Source organism: Panthera onca, chromosome D1 (genome assembly GCF_046562875.1).
Source record: "Panthera onca isolate mPanOnc1 chromosome D1, mPanOnc1 haplotype 2, whole genome shotgun sequence".
In the NCBI taxonomy this organism is placed as follows: domain Eukaryota; kingdom Metazoa; phylum Chordata; class Mammalia; order Carnivora; family Felidae; genus Panthera; species Panthera onca.
Window position 1 is genome coordinate 16,424,553 of NC_138348.1, and position 16,272 is coordinate 16,440,824.

At 39.7% G+C, this 16,272-nt stretch overlaps 1 protein-coding gene, 1 non-coding gene and 1 pseudogene across 4 annotated transcripts in view; all 3 read left to right on the forward strand.

The window, feature by feature from the left end:
* CKAP5 (cytoskeleton associated protein 5) overlaps positions 1–16,272 on the forward strand; it is a 112,487-nt gene that overhangs the window by 83,249 nt on the left and 12,966 nt on the right. For all 3 annotated transcript variants that reach the window (XM_078433422.2, XM_078433424.2, XM_078433423.2), the window contains exons 27-35: positions 670–758; positions 3,231–3,356; positions 4,606–4,755; positions 5,034–5,237; positions 5,448–5,583; positions 6,026–6,219; positions 7,389–7,561; positions 8,757–8,930; positions 9,153–9,273. In XM_078433422.2, coding sequence (XP_078289548.1) covers positions 670–758; positions 3,231–3,356; positions 4,606–4,755; positions 5,034–5,237; positions 5,448–5,583; positions 6,026–6,219; positions 7,389–7,561; positions 8,757–8,930; positions 9,153–9,273 — 1,367 coding nt within the window. The remainder of the gene's footprint in view (positions 1–669; positions 759–3,230; positions 3,357–4,605; positions 4,756–5,033; positions 5,238–5,447; positions 5,584–6,025; positions 6,220–7,388; positions 7,562–8,756; positions 8,931–9,152; positions 9,274–16,272) is intronic.
* LOC132662658 (small nucleolar RNA SNORD67) lies at positions 5,710–5,821 on the forward strand. The gene has a single exon (XR_009602673.1). It is a non-coding gene; the product is annotated as a small nucleolar RNA SNORD67 (small nucleolar RNA).
* On the forward strand, positions 12,605–14,502 carry LOC132661715 (10 kDa heat shock protein, mitochondrial pseudogene; annotated as a pseudogene).

Consider the following 16,272-nt stretch of genomic DNA (forward strand, 5'->3'; position numbering starts at 1 on the left):
GTTGATGCTACAGAGTTAGAAATCTTACATGTGTAAAACTGTTGGTATCAAAGTATGTATTCAATTACACCATTTGTTGGAATCTTTCTATATGATAAATACCGAGTATCAACGATGACAGGCCCTGTCCTTAAGGATGTATCAATCTAGGGAAAAGGTTTCTTAACTGCTATTTAGAAAATAGTTTTAAAACTTCAGCTTAGGGGTGCCTGGGTGGCTCAGTCGGTTAAGCATCCGACTTCGGCTCAGGTTATGGTCTCACAGTTCGTGGGTTCAAGCCCCCCATCGGGCTCTGTGATGACAGCTTAGAGCCTGGAGCCTGCTTCAAATTCTGTGTTTCCCCCTCTCTCTGTTCCTCCCCCACTCATGCTCTGTCTCTCTCTCTCTCTCTTTCACAAATAAATAAAAACATTAATTAAAAAAATTAAAAAAAAAACTTCAGCTTAAATGTTGGCAAAGCAGATGTAGATTTATTGAGTTAATTTCATAGGGTTATGCTTAAAAAGAAGTCAGGCTGAAAAAAGATTAGGAAAAAAAAATCTAACTGAAAATGCTTGCTAAATTGACACATTTAAAACTGTAGGCCTTCTCGTCATTATATATTTAACCTGCTCAGAACAAAGTGATACTAGAGTTTATATTTATAGTAGATCCCTTTTTTTCTCAAAGCACCTGTTGAAGATTCTGTTTCCAGCACTGTAGAACCCAAGCCTGATCCAAAAAAGGCCAAAGCTCTAGGAGTTTCCTCTAAAGCAAAGGTATGTTAACTCTGCATACTTAGATGTAGAATTGCTTTTAAGTGTGTTTTATGCACAATGTCATTCTATTAGGAAAGATCATATTATGCATGAAAAACATTACCACTCTTGATCTTATCAAATTATAAAGTTAATTATTTATGCCTGTTTCTGTGGCTTGTTTTAAATAAGGCCCCAAAACAGAGACATCCTGCTCTCAAGAGGTGCTGTCATGGGTTTTGTCATGCAGACCTTTGGGGAAGATTTGCAGTAGTGAAGAAAGAAGTCCTATGTAGCTCTGGCAGAATCACTTAGGCTGAGTCTGATTTAAGAAAAGGAAGGTAGTGATCAGCTTCCTTCAAACTTGGCACAGTTAAGTCATCGTGCTAGAAGGTATCCTAATTAGTCTACAAGGAAATACCGTCTGTCCCTGCACCAGTGGGACTTATTTTGATGAATCACCAGTCCCTTTAGCATCCATGCAGAGTTGGACATTTAAAGAAATATATGTTCAGGGGCACATGGGTGGCTCAGTCGGTTAGGTGTCTGACTCGGCTCAGGTCATGATCTCACAATTCATCATTTTGAGCCCCACGTCGGGCTCTGTGCTGACAGTATGGAGCCTGAAGCCTGCTTTGAGATCTGTGTGTGTGTGTGTCTCTCTCTCTCTCTCTCTCTCTCTCTGCCCCTTCTCTACTAGCACTCTGTCTCCTCTTTCTCAAACATAAATAAACATAAAAAAAAAAAAAATTAAAAAGATAGGGGCACCTGGTGGCTCAGTCGGTTGGGTGGCCAACTTCGGCTCAGGTCATGATCTCATGGTCTGTGAGTTCAAGCCCCGCATCGGTCTCTGTGCTGACAGCTCAGAGTATGGAGCCTGCTTCAGATTCTGTATCTCCCTCTCTCTCTGTCCCTCTCCCACTCATGCTCAGTCTCTCTCGCTCTCAAAAATAAACAAACATAAAATTAAAAATAAAATAAAGAAATATGTTCGAATGCTTAACTTTAAATATTTCGGGGAGGGGGCAGAGGGCAGAAATCTCCTGGGAATCTTTTTATTTCATTAAGTTTTTGAATCACAGCAAATTGTCATCAGTTTCTATACCAAGATTCAGAACCTATCACCGTATTCAGAGTATTGATTAAAACTTATATAAGAAAATTGCAGAACTGTACGGTTGGTAGTAAATATAATAGCAAATATACATAGAGAAAACCATCTAATCAATTACATGTAACTAATGAAAAAAATGCCAGACTAAGAACCATTTTATTACCTAGTGCATTTATTATTATATGTCAGATACAATGGGCACTCTGGCTATTCATCTGAATATTACAGTTATTTTTCCATATGCATGGTCCTTTAACTCAATGAGTTAAATAGGTAATTATCTTCTAAGCTGTCCAATGAAGCTGTTCTTTTCCTGTCCTCCCCCACTGTCCTCATCCCAAATTTAACAAGTGCTTATTTTAGTATTTTGGTCACATGTGCTTTGAAGTATTTTTGACTCTGTTCTTAATGCTATACCGCCCCCCCCCCCCCACAAGTCTTTTGCAGTTTACAGTTTCACATAAATGATCTCATACTTGTTTTGACTGAATGACTTCAGTGTTTGAACTAGAAAGAAATTCTGGCCTACTAGAAATACTGGACTCTTCCTACATTTTTGTTAATAATGGTTCCTGTTTTAAAATTAAATATACATAGTGAGGTTCACTATTTTCTTTTCCATCTGATACAAAAATTCAAACTCTTGGATTATTTTTCAAAACCACTTTAATAACTTAAAATGTTTCTAGCAAGTTTCCCTAGAATCAAGTTCAGAGACTCTCAGGTATAGCTATATGATAGAGATATATTTACTTTTATTTTTTTAAGTTTATTTATATATTTTGAGGGAGAGGGAGAGAGCGTTGGGCGGGGGGGAGGAGCAGAGAGAGAGAATCCCAGGCAGCTTCTGTACTGTCAGTGCAGAGCTCAGTGCAGGGTTAGAACTCACAAACCATGAGATCATGACCTGAGCCGAAGTCCAGGACGCTTAACCGACTGAGCCACCCAGGTGCCCCTAGAGATATATTTTATATTCAGAGAAACAGAAAAGCTTTCTCAACTAAATGATGTGAAGTGTGTGAATGTCATTCAAAATGTCATTAATATGGAAGTCATTAATATGGAAAACCATAAATGGTGTTGAAGATTTCAAGAAAGAACTGTCCAATAAACAAAGGCTGTGACCCAAACCAATGACAGGTAATAGAGTTTTTCCAGCTATGTTGCGTGCCAGTCTAAGGACTAACCAACAGTTACCTGAGAATGCTATTAGAAACATTTCTGAAAAACCTGTACAAAAACATAACGTGCACAATTCTGTGACTTATCTGTTTCTGTCATGGAGAATACAATGTGGAGAGTGTATGGTTTTTATAGTGCGCTCTTACTGGGCAGCACCATCACATTCCTAACCAGTATTCCCTGAACCTTGGCTGTAGAGTGCACAAGGAAAGAAAGTGCCCAGCAAAACCAGCTTAAAGGAAGATGAAGACAAATCTGGTCCTATCTTCATTGTTGTTCCAAATGGAAAGGAGCAAAGAATGAAAGATGAAAAAGGATTAAAGGTAAGAAAGGGGTAAGAATCCTCAGTAGGTTTTTGCTTTTTTGTTTTGCTTTGTAATCAAGAATAGCTTTGCTGTCTGGAATTCATTTCATTGTGAACTATGTAACAATGAACTAAATCTTTTGCTTATAAATTATGGCTTATTTCTCTAAGACGGCTCTATGGGAGCATTAGTTCCTACCAAAGGAACTATGGAATGGAGCTACTGCCTATTCTTCCTCCAAATGGAAAGAAATAAAAGTTGTTTTAATTTTTATAATTGAAGAATGGGAAGTATTCATTGATTTTTGTCAACTACACATAGGTAATAGGCCACTCGTTTAATCCTTCTTGTGCCTGATATCATAAAAGCCAGATTTGGTGACTGTATCTGCTTAGTTCGGTCATTTCTCTTTTGATTTATTTTAGTATTAGGCAGTTAAATTTTTTTTGTTACAATATATACATGTTGTTGTTTTTTCTTAATTCAAACAATATGAAATATGCAGAGAGTAGTGTGAGAAGCATGTCACCCCTTCTAGTCCTCCTCCATAGGAAGGACATTATTACCAGTGCTCTTGTGTGTTACTCCAGAAGTGTCAATATTTCATACAATACGATCATATATGTATAAATATATGGCCTGCCTTTTATGCACAGGGGAACATGCCATATTCTTTGTTCTGTGTTTTATTCTTTTCTTTTAATGATGTTCGAAATATCTTAAAGGCTATTCATATCTGCGTGTTTATATGCATTCATTCTTTTTATTGGTACATCATATGTATGTACCTTTCTTTATCCCCAACCTACAATGTAAACATTTAGGTTGCTTCTAGTCTTTCAGTGTTATAAACTACACTGTCATAAGCATCTTTGAATGTAGGCATTTGTGCATATGTGTGAATATATCTTTATTAAACTCCTCCTAGAATGGTGTGTATTTTTTAAATTTTGATAGCTATTTCAAATTTTCCCCTTATTGAAATTGTACCAACAGTGTCTACCATGTTATACAATAATAGAGCATTGGTCTTTGTAGTGAGAACTGCTGAATGTTATTCTATTCCTAGATTTTAAGAGTTAAGCTTCCAGAAGTATGACAGCTCAAGAATACATTTTGCGCTCATATTTAATTACAAATTAATCTTGTTGAATTTTAAAATATCTTATTTAATTGATTTCTGCAGCTGCTTTTAAATGGAGTTCTTCTCTGCCTCATTTCAGTTGAACATCTTACAATCCCTTTTCACTGTTGTTTTTTTTTTCAGGTGCTGAAGTGGAATTTTACTACTCCACGGGATGAATACATTGAGCAACTAAAGACTCAGATGTCTAGCTGCGTGGCTAAGTGGCTACAAGATGAGATGTTTCACTCAGACTTTCAGCATCATAACAAAGCCCTTGCTGTCATGGTTGATGTAGGTTTGCAAGAGATAAATATGATTATCTCAGACCCGTGAAAATACTGAGCCTTGTGAATACCCAGAAATTCACATGACTTGAGAGGGAACTAGAATACAACATGTTCTCTGTTTTTAGAGCTGTTTTATTGTTTGATAGAATAAATGTCTATAATTTTAGGTCCTAAATAGCTCAAAAAGCTATTATTTTCTTCTTGGACTCTAGTAAAATTTATAAAGGACTTACCTAATAGAACTTACATTTTTATACAGTCTTATTTGTCTTTTGTTTTAAGCACTTGGAGAGTGAAAAAGAGGGTGTAATTGGTTGCCTGGATCTCATCTTAAAGTGGCTTACCCTGCGGTTTTTTGACACCAATACAAGCGTCCTAATGAAAGCCCTAGAATATTTAAAATTGCTCTTCACACTGCTAAGTGAGGAGGAATATCATCTGACTGAGAACGAAGCATCTTCCTTCATCCCTTATCTCATCCTCAAGGTAATGCGTTGTTCTCACTCTGGAAGACTGCCCAAGTTCCCGGCTGACCTCAGTTCCTATCCTTTATGCCCTCGCCCTTTTTCATTCATTCTGTGAAGATACCTTCTACCACTTACTCCTGTGCCCCTATTCTTCCAAAAGGTAGTGACTCATGGGAGGACCCTTTGCTACTCAGGAAATGCCTCAGTCGTTATTTTCCTTGTCGACTAGGTTGGAGAACCAAAGGATGTCATTCGTAAAGATGTCCGTGCCATCCTGAACCGGATGTGCCTTGTCTACCCAGCCAGCAAGATGTTCCCCTTCATCATGGAAGGAACCAAATCCAAAAACTCTAAGCAAAGAGCAGGTGAAGCAACAATTTAAATAGAAGCATGAGTCTATGCAGCAGTGATCTCTAAAAGAAAGAGTTTGTAGATGAACAAGGACAATTCTTCAGTGTCTGAGTGATTGATTCCAATCTTCTGATTTGGACTGTGAGAATGATGAGTTGCACACTGGTGGTGCCACAGTGTCCGGTGACACGGGCACCACTCAGTTACCACCCTGGTGACAAAATCAAGTGCACAGGGGCCATCTGACTCACAGGCATCCCTTTCTTCCAGGAGCACTTGCTGTAACATCATTATTGTGTGTTTTATCAGAAGGCAATAAACAAGGAAAAATTCTAGGTAGAACCAGTATAAGATTTTAGTCTTTTATGTATGCCAAGGAAATTTTATCTAGCGAAGATAAGTCTCTATGACAAATGTGTGTTGGGTCTCATCAGTCTAATCTTCCTCCCCCATCAGAGTGCCTGGAAGAACTGGGGTGTCTGGTCGAGTCCTATGGCATGAATGTTTGCCAACCAACCCCAGGGAAAGCCTTAAAGGAGATAGCAATTCACATCGGAGACCGTGACAACGCTGTGCGCAATGCTGCCCTCAATACCATCGTCACCGTGTACAATGTACACGGGGATCAGGTGTTCAAACTGATTGGAACTGTGAGTGACTTTTTGTGGACATTTTTAACATGTTGTGAATTGCAGAATCACTTAGGTGTTCAGCTTTCATGCCATCTCAACTCTAGCTAAGTTGTTACCACTTTTTATTAAACTAAACCCATCAATGTGTCTTAGAGTCCAGATAAACCCTTGAGGGTGTCTCTGACTGTTACAGTACATTTATATGTGCCTTACAGGAAATCAGATTTTCTTTTCTGAGCCTTCTACTCATACAGTTTGCTTTAGAAAATGAAAGCTTTTTTTTTTTTTTTTTTTTTTTTTTTTTTTAAGAGAGGGAGAGCAGGAGCAGTGGAAGAACAGAGAGAGTGAGAGGAGAGAATCCCAAGCGGGCTCCACTCTGTCAGCACAGAACCCGATGTGGGGCTCAATCTCACGGAACATGAGATCATGACTTGAACCAAAATTAAGAGTCGGACACTTAACTGACTGAGCCACCCAGGCGCCCCGAGAGCTAGTTTTGAATCAGGAAATCCAGAACTAGTCTGGGATTTATAGTCTGTCTAGAAATCTGCTCTGTAATTTTCAGTGCATTTACTTTGTAGTGAACAAGTACTCGTGTATGATGTAGAATCTGGTACCTGTCACATCAAAAGAGTCCCACAGCCATAAGCCACATTCTGCAGACACGTCAGGTGCTGTTTCAGATTCCTTACTGCCTTTGAGCCATTTGCTTGTGCTTGTACCTCAGTCCTTCATTCCAGTTACTTCCTAGTATTTACACTGTGTTTATGTATTTTTAGCTGTACTAATCTAATTAAATCCTCACTACAGGTCGGCAAAGGAGATAAAGCAGATGGGAATTTTATAGATGGTCACAGGTGAAGCTTCTTACCTGTAGTTCACATAGTGGTGACACAGCAAACATGAGGAAGCATCATTTAATCTTTGATTTTTTCATTTAGAGTTATTACTGGCCTTTCTTTTTGTATCCTTTCCTTCTTTCATGTATTCTCTTATGATAGCAGGTTTTAACAATAGTTGATTTAAAATGTAGCTAGTATTTTGAAAATGAATTTACCCTAACATGGCAGGTTCTGTTTGCTTCAATATGTGAATGGATATTGACTCTTTTGAGTGTTCCAATCAGGTTTTTAATTCTCCTCATATTCTAGTAGAGTATGTGGTAATAAATTGGCTTCTTCTTATAGCTTTCTGAAAAGGATATGAGCATGCTCGAGGAGAGGATTAAGCGGTCAGCAAAGAGGCCTTCTGCTGCACCAATAAAACAGGTGGAAGAGAGACCTCAGCGCACACAGAGCATAAACTCCAATGCCAACATGCTGCGCAAGGGACCAGCTGAGGACATGTCCTCCAAACTCAAGTATGTAGATGGAGATAATTGTCTAAGAACGTCTCAGTGGACTTTGCCTTGTGTGCTAAGAGCTTATCCTGTAACATAATCTTGAGTTCTTGTAGCCATTATCATGCATGACAGAGTGTCTGGGTAAATGTCTTGTAGCCAAATGTTTAATCCTTCAGTCTTCATTGTCTTTGTCTTTGTCTCAAAACCACTTCTAAATAGTCTTGTGCCTTCTTTCACTGCTTTTCCGTGGACAGAATTATGTATCGCACTTATAGGATGTAAGTACTGCCTGCTAATTTCTCATTAGCAGGGCTCTTATATCTTTCTAACTTCTGACTTGGATTCATCCCCTCTGGAGGGCAATTGATTTAGAGTTTATAACTCTTAACAGGTTAGGGGTGTCCATAAGTATCCCATGTGTCAAGCCTTCCCCAGAAGTCCACTGGCTAGCAGAAGTGGCCACTCAATGTCATGTGGCTAAATTATTGGTTCACCTTCTTCCTTGTGTTATACTTGGTCATATTCAGGATTCTGTTCTTCAGATAAGGCTGAGTAAATTGCATGCAACCCAGAATTGGCTTAGGGACTCAAAATACTACCATCTAAGAAAGACAGCTCTATTTTGGGCTGTATCGTTCGTCTAATTTTAACCAATTTGAATTTGAAAACTTTAAATACCTATTGCTTAGATGTAATGCTGGCCCTGACCTATCAAGAGTGAATATCCCTAAAAAGAGATGACTGTACCTCAAAGTTTAAAATGTACTGAACACTGCATGGATGAGTGCTTATGATTAGAAGAACTTAACACTGGATAATTTATCAGAAAAGAACCAGCCAGTCTAGATTTTTCTTAAATTTGTGACCAAGTAGAGACCTTTGAGTCAGTATAAGTATATTTTATGAATTATTTTCTGCCCCCTCTGGAATAGCAACACAAGGTTTGTCGGCTTTAGTGAACTGGAGAGAATACTTATAATTTGGAAGCTGCTACAAATACAGGTTAAAACCACCAGCTCTGAGGATATTCATGAACATAAATTGCGGCCCATTGAAGGCATTTGCCTTAGACTCAAGGACTCAAATAATTCAGGGGGGCTGAAACCAGAAGTTGAACATCTGTCTTGAAGCTTTGGGGCAACTGGCAGTGCTACTCTTGTCCTTTGTTTCAGAAGTTTCTTTTAGTTCAGGAACCTCCTTTTGCTTCCCTTAGCCAAGCCCGAAGCATGAGTGGGCATCCTGAGGCAGCCCAGATGGTTCGCCGAGAATTCCAGCTGGATCTAGATGAGATTGAGAATGACAATGGTACAGTTCGATGTGAAATGCCAGAGCTTGTTCAGCACAAACTGGATGACATTTTTGAACCCGTCCTTATTCCTGAACCCAAGTAAGTGAATCTCTTTCATTTCAGTGGTGAGCAGTGCATGATCAAAAGAGTGCATATGTGAAAAGAGCTCTCTGTACAATTAGAATGTTTTAGAACTGATCACTGTATGGCTGGGAGCAGTTCTTTCCTAAGACCTGGAGGTAGCAGAGAATTGCATAATCCCAACTCATTGAGATGTCTCCTAACAAAGATTGAATTTTTTCCCTTTGCTCTGCTCTCTAGAATCCGGGCTGTTTCTCCACACTTTGATGACATGCACAGTAATACAGCATCCACAATCAATTTCATTATCTCCCAAGTAGCCAGTGGTGACATCAACACGAGCATCCAAGCTCTGACACAGGTAATGGGGGTATTACACACGACGGTAATTCCATCATCAGCAGAGGCTGTACGAGTGGTGGCTGCATTCTGGTCGCAGATTTGACGGAGGCAGGCAGCGTTCAGCACTGCTCTGATGAAAACGTGCACAGGGACCCCTCATTGTCATCACTGACCTCCCAGAATATGGCTGTCATAGAGCCTTGCTTTTTATTTTACACTTGCATTCATTCGCCAGAGGCTGGAAATAACAGCAGTAAGTAGGAACCAAATCTCATGGAATTTACTTAGGTTTTAGTGGACAGAGAGAAATAAGTAAACAAGAAAATATCAGATAATAGCAACTACTGTGTAAATATAACTCCAATGGGGTGATCAGAGAGAGGAGCTGAATAGTTACTTAGATTGGTGGTCAGGGATGCAGGCAGAGGGAAGAGAGATTACAAAGGCTGTAGGAGAGGAATGAGTTTGGAATATTCAAGGAATTAATGCAAGGCCCCTGTGCTTGGAGCAGAGTGGGCAAGGGGGAGAATGGTACAGAATGAGATTTGAGAGGTGGACAGAAATTGTATCATGTAGACCTTTAAAAGCCCCAGGGTAAGTTTGGATTTTATTTTAAATGTGATGGGAAACCATTAGAGAATTTTAAGCAAAGAAGCTATATATTTTCTAAAAAATCAGTCTCTTCTTCTGCTTCCCTTCCCTAACGATCTAGTCCTAAAGCCAATAAGTTGGTAGAGCAAGGTAGGCATCTACCTTGTGGCAAGGTGGTGGGGGTGGGGAGCCACAGTGGCCCAGAGCGAGGGTCTCAGAGCCCAAGCACTGTGAGGATGGTGTCATACGGGAGAGGTGATGTAGAGTCAGGAGTCAGAGCCTACATGGGATGAAGAGGATGTCCACGCAGGCAGTCAGTCTGGCATGATAGTGGGATCTGAGGCAGGGTAAGGATATCCACGTGTGTTGGAGGGGGCAGGCCAGTACACAGGTGGCTCAGAACTGGGAGTCAGAGCTGGAGTAGGCATCTGCATAGGGAAGAACTGGTGGCAGAGATGGGAGATTGGTTATATGCAAAAAGGTTGGTCAAAGAAATATAAGGAAAATAGAACCCAAATTTCTTACTGTCAGAAAAGCACTACAAATATGAAAGGAAAGCGAAATAGAATAAACTGTGGTGTTGGAATTAGATGTGTCAGTGTGAACTCATGGTTTTCATTATAGAGATGTAGAAATTAATATCAGTGTCAGTGTATATGTATGTATATATGTGGTATAAATGTGTGTTATATGTGTATATAATATATATATATATATACATGTCCTAGTTGAGAGGACCTGAGAACAGCAATACCCCAACAGCAGTAAGCACTCTCAAATCTTATCTTCTGAATACAATTTTCCACTAAAAGGGAATGAGAGCTCCTTGGAGAAGGAGCAGATTCTAGGGCTGAATTAGAAAAAGTACAGGGTAATACTGGAACATCGTATTGTACCAGACAGGAAGGATAGGCTCAAAGAATGATAGGGACATGTCAGAAGGACCCAGGGGCCAACGGGAACAGATGCCTTATGTTTGAAGGGGACAGTTTGAGCATCAAAGTAAATAGTGGTGGTAATGAGGTATAACCTAATACACTGAATAAAATTCAGGAAATTTATTAAATTCAAAAAATAATAGAAATAAAAAATTTGAAGAGAAATGGGATATTTGCAGTTTCATAGTACCTCTCCACAAAATACAAAGGACAAACACATAAGAAGTAGCCAAAAAATAAAAAATACTTTGAGAATTTGACAGTACAGAAGCGTAGCACACACCACCCTGGAAGATAAAATCATGTGCCACCTCATAGGATCCAGTGAGAATTCAGCATCACTTTGTTCACATTCCTAATGTCATCTAATCATGAGGAAATCTCAAATAAATGCAAACCAAGGGATATTTTACAAATGTCAAGGTCAAGAAAGTCAAGGAAAGACTGAGGATTGGTCTACACTGAAGAGAGACTAAGAGACATGACTAAATACAGTGAATGATTCTGAACTGGCCTTTAGCTATGAAGAACGTGATCGGGGCAGTTGGAGAAAATGGAGCCTGAAGATTAGATGGTAGTAACATCCGTCCTAACTTCGATTTTGAGTGTTGTCTCATTAGACATCTCCATGAAGACAGATGATTGGAAATGGTGGAATTGGAAGTCTTAGCACAAGGTTTTTGCTATTGTTCTACAAAGAGTGTCCTGTTAACGGTTTTGGTATTGGAGGGGATTTTGGAAAACAATGACTCGAATGCATGCATCCCTCTTGCCTTTCTCCATCCCTTTCAATCCAAACCCATCTGCCTTTTCTGAGCAGAGTAGCTGCTAGGTCAGGTAGGTGGTGTCTGAAGTATGTATAAATGTCAAGCTCTGTGTTGTATAAGTACAAGACTTTTCCACATACAGGCCTTCAGGAAAACCTGAGGTTCAGTAGTGCAGAGCCCAGGGAAAAAGATTGAGACACCAAAATTCCTGGGAAGACTCTTTTTGTGGAGATCAGCATATCCCCTAAAGAAAGGGCAGTGGTGGTCCGTATGAGTGTTATTAATAGGAGGACCTGGTGTTCTCCCTGGCCCCCCAAGGCACTATAAGTTGCCGAACCAAAAGCCTGAATTCACTGTCTGAGGCTGGAAGTCTCTAGCTTTTGTACCTTCAGAGACAGAAGAGCAGAAATGCCCACTCTTGGTGCTGTGCCATATGACTGATAGATTGCCAGCTGGCATACCACAGACTTAGAAGGGCAGAAACTGCTATGTCTCCCCTGCTCAGATTGCCATAGTTGAGGATTTCCAAAAAGACCCAAGAGTGAATCCTGACTAGATAAAGAATGATAACAAACCACACCGTAAGGGACTCAGTAATTGGGAAAAGGAATAAAACAAAATAACCAGAATGGGAATTTCCTAGTACAGGGAAACTTGAAACTGCTGGAGGGGACTAGATGACCATGGGGTTAGGGGGGAGGGGGTATGTGGAAAGAGTACTTAATGAGGATTATTTATTACATATATTCTCTCCAGCAAAAAAAAAAAAAAAAAAAAAAGTTTTAGAATTTTAAAATTGAGTAGTCCTGAAACCAAATTAAATGACAGCAGTGACAAGACCATTCAGTGGGGAAAGGATAGTCTTTTCAACAAATGATGCTGGGAGAAATGGATATCCACATGCAAAAGAATGACGTTGGACTCATACTATATACAGAAATTAACTCAAAATGGACCAAAGACATACATGTAATAGCTAAAGCTCTAAAACTCTTAGAAGAAAACATGGCGGGGGCAGGGCGGGAGGTGGAGGGAGGGTTCTCCTTGTGGTGGTGGCAGCTCAAAAGCAAAGTACGAACTGCAGCAGCCAGTCATGTCAGGACAGGCGTTTAGAAAGTTTCTTCCCCTCTTTGACCAAGTTTTAGTTGAAAGGAGTATAGCCAAAACTGTAACCAAAAGAGGCATTTTGCTTCCAGAAAAATCTCAAGGAAAAGTGTATGGATGGGGCTCTAGAGAAAAGAGGAGAGAGATTCAACTAGTTAGCGTGCAAGTTGGAGATAAAATTCTTCCAGAATATGGAGGCACCAAAGTAGTTCTGGATGACAAGGATTATTTCTGGTGATATTCTCAGGAAGTATGTAGACTAAAATAAATCATTATTGAAATGGCATCATGTGAAGCTGCCCATTCTAGTGAAGTGAAATCTTCCATCAAGTAAATAATTTCTATGTCTCTCTTTTATAATAACCTAATGGTATCCCAAACAAAACAAATAAAACATAGGGGGAAATCTTCATGATATTAGACTTGGCAGTGATTTTTTGGATATGACACCAAAAGCAATGGCAACAGAAGAAAAAATAATAAAATTGAACTTTATCAAAATTTAAAAGTTTTATGCATCAAACAAAGATCACTATCAAGAGAGTAAAAAGACACCCCACAGAATGAGAGAAAATATTTGCAAATTATATATCTGAAAAGAGATTAATATCCAGAACACATAAAGAATTCCCACAATTCAACCACACAAACAGAAAGAAAATTCAAAAATGGGCAAAGGACTTAATCAACATTTCTCCAAAGAAGATACACAAATGGCCAGTAAGCATGTGAAAAGATGTTTGGCATCTTTTAGACATTAAGGAAATGCAGATCAAAACCACACTGAGATACCACTTCATACCCCAGTAGGATTTTCTTTTTTTTCTAAAAATGGGAAATAGGGCACCTGGGTGGCTCAGTTGGTTAAGCAACTGACTTCGACTCAAGTCATGATCTTGCAGTTCACTAGTTTGGGCCCTTCCTCCGACTCTGTGCTGACAGCTCAGAGCCTGGAGCCTGCTTTGGATCTCTCTCTCTCTCTCTCTCTCTCTCTCTCTCTCTCTCTCTCTGTCTCTGCCCTTCCCCTGCTCTCGCTCACTCGCTCTTGAATAAAAACATTAAAAATTTTTTTTAAAAAAATGGTCAATAGTATTGGCAAGGATGTGGAGAAACTGGAACCTGTGTGCATTACTGGTAAGGACATAAAATGGTACAACCATTTATGGAAAACACAGTCTGGTGGTTCTTCAAAAAGTTAAACAAGAATTACAATAAGATCCAATATTCCCACTACCTGAAAGCAGGGACCCACACAGATAGTTGTGCACCAGTGTTTATTATAGCAGCATTCTTCACAGCAGACAAAAGGTGGAAAACAACTTAAGAGTCCATCAGCATGTGAATGGATCAACAAAATGTGGTATATACATACCATGGAATATTTTTCAGCCATAAAGATGAATGAAATTCTGATGTATGCTATAACATGGATGAACCTTGGAAATCTTATGCTAAATACAATAAGTCAGACACAAAGGGACAAATATTGTGTGATTACACGTATATGAGGTACCTAGGATAGGCAAACACACAGAGAAAGTAGAATAGAGGTTACCAGGGCTAGGGAAGGGCGGCAGAATTTGGAGTTATTATTTAATGGGTATGGAGTCCGATTAGAATGATAGCAAAGTTCTAGAAATAGATAGTGGTGATGGTTATATAACATTGTGAAGGTACTTAATGCCATTGGATTATATGCTTAAATGGTTAAAATGGGCACCTTGGTGGCTCAGTTAAGCATCCGGTTTGTGATTTTGGCTCAGATCATGATCTCATAGTTCATGTATTTGAGCCTTGAGTCAGGCTATAGTGCACAGCCTGCTTGGGATTCTCTCTCTCTCTCTGCTCCTCCCCTGCTCATGCTCTCTCTAAATAAATAAATAAACTTAATAACATTATTTTTAAGAGATAGTTAAAATGGTAAATTTTATATATTTTTATTATAAGAAAATTAACAGGGGTGCCTGGGTGGCTCAGTTGGTTACGTGTCTGACTTTGGCTCAGGTCACAGTCTTGCGGTTCCTCAGTCCAAGCCCTATGTCAGGTTCCGTGCTGACAGCTCAACCTCGGATTCTGTGTCTCCCGCTCGCTCTCTGCCCCTCCCCCTCTTGTGTTCTCTCTCTCTCTCTCTCTCTCTCTCTCTCTCTCTCTGTGTCTCTCTGTCTCTCTCTGTCTCAGAGAAATAAAAACATTTTAAAATATAAATAAATAAAGATTTATGAGAATATTAAAAAAAAGAAAACCGTCAGTAACAAAAACATTTACATAGGAATAAATCAAGCATTTTATATGTAAAACCTTTATAGAGGAAATTGAATGACATTAGAGAATTTCCAAATAAATGGAAATATAATATGTTCACAAGGTTTGGGGTTATCAAGATGCCAATTTGCCTCAAATTTACCTATACAGTGAAAGCCATTCTAATCAAAATCTCAACAGTTCTACAGTTACGAAATTGATGCTGAAATTTATTTTTTTTTTGAAGTTTTATTTATTTTTGAGAGAGAGAGCGTGAGTGGGGGAGAGTCAGATAGGGAGACACAGAATCTGAAGCAGGCTCCAGGCCCTGAGCTGTCAGCACAGAAACCCACGCAGGGCTCAAACCTACAAACCACGAACGAGATCATGACCAAGCCCGAGTCAGTTGCTTAACTGACTGAGCCACCCAGGCACCCCAGCAGTCAGTTTTTTAAGACAGTTTTTTAATTTAAAAAAATTTTAAATCTATGTATCTTTTTTAAATTTTTTTGAGAGAGCACATGCACATAACCAGGGGAGGGGGGCAGAGAGAGAGAGAGAATCGTAAACAGGCTCCACACTAAGTGTGGAATTCATTGCAGGGTTCATCCCACAACTCTGGGATCATGATCTGAGCTGAAATCAAGACTTGGATGCTCAACTGACTGAGCCACCCAGGCACCCCAAGAAAGTTTTTTAAAATTATAACACAGTGCAGAGGTCCTTTATCACTATACATCAACAGTAACTACAGAGCCACTGTAATTAAGATTGTGCAGTATTGGGGGCACCTAGGTTGCTCAGTTGGTTAAACCTCCGATTTCAGCTCAGGCCATGATCTCACGGTTCGTGGGTTCAGGACCCACATCAGGCTTTCTGCTTTCAGTGGTGAGCCTGCTTCAGATCCTCTGTCCCTCTCTCCATCTGCCCATCCCCTGGTTGTGCTCATTCTCTCTCTCTCTCTCTCTCTCTCTCTCTCTCTCTCTCCCTCTCCCTCTCCCTCTCCCTCTCCCTCTCCCTCTCCCTCTCCCTCTCCCTCTCCCTCTCTCTCTCTCTCTCTCTCTCTCCCCCCCCTTCCTCCCTCTCTCCCCCTACTTCTCTCCTCCCCCACCCCAAAAAAAAGGAACAGAAAAGACATTAAAAATCCCTTGGTAAAAGCTGGATTAATCAGTAAATGGTGCTAGGACTGGTTATCTTCCACGGGAACAGCAGTATAATTAGATTGCTATTTCCTACGCCAAAGTATATTTCAGATGGATTAAAGACCTAGATGTGAGAAGGAAAACTTAATAGGAGAACATTTTTTACTTCACATTATGTAAGGATTTCTTTTTAAACTAGACACAAAAAAACATAAAGGAAAAAATAGAAATCTTT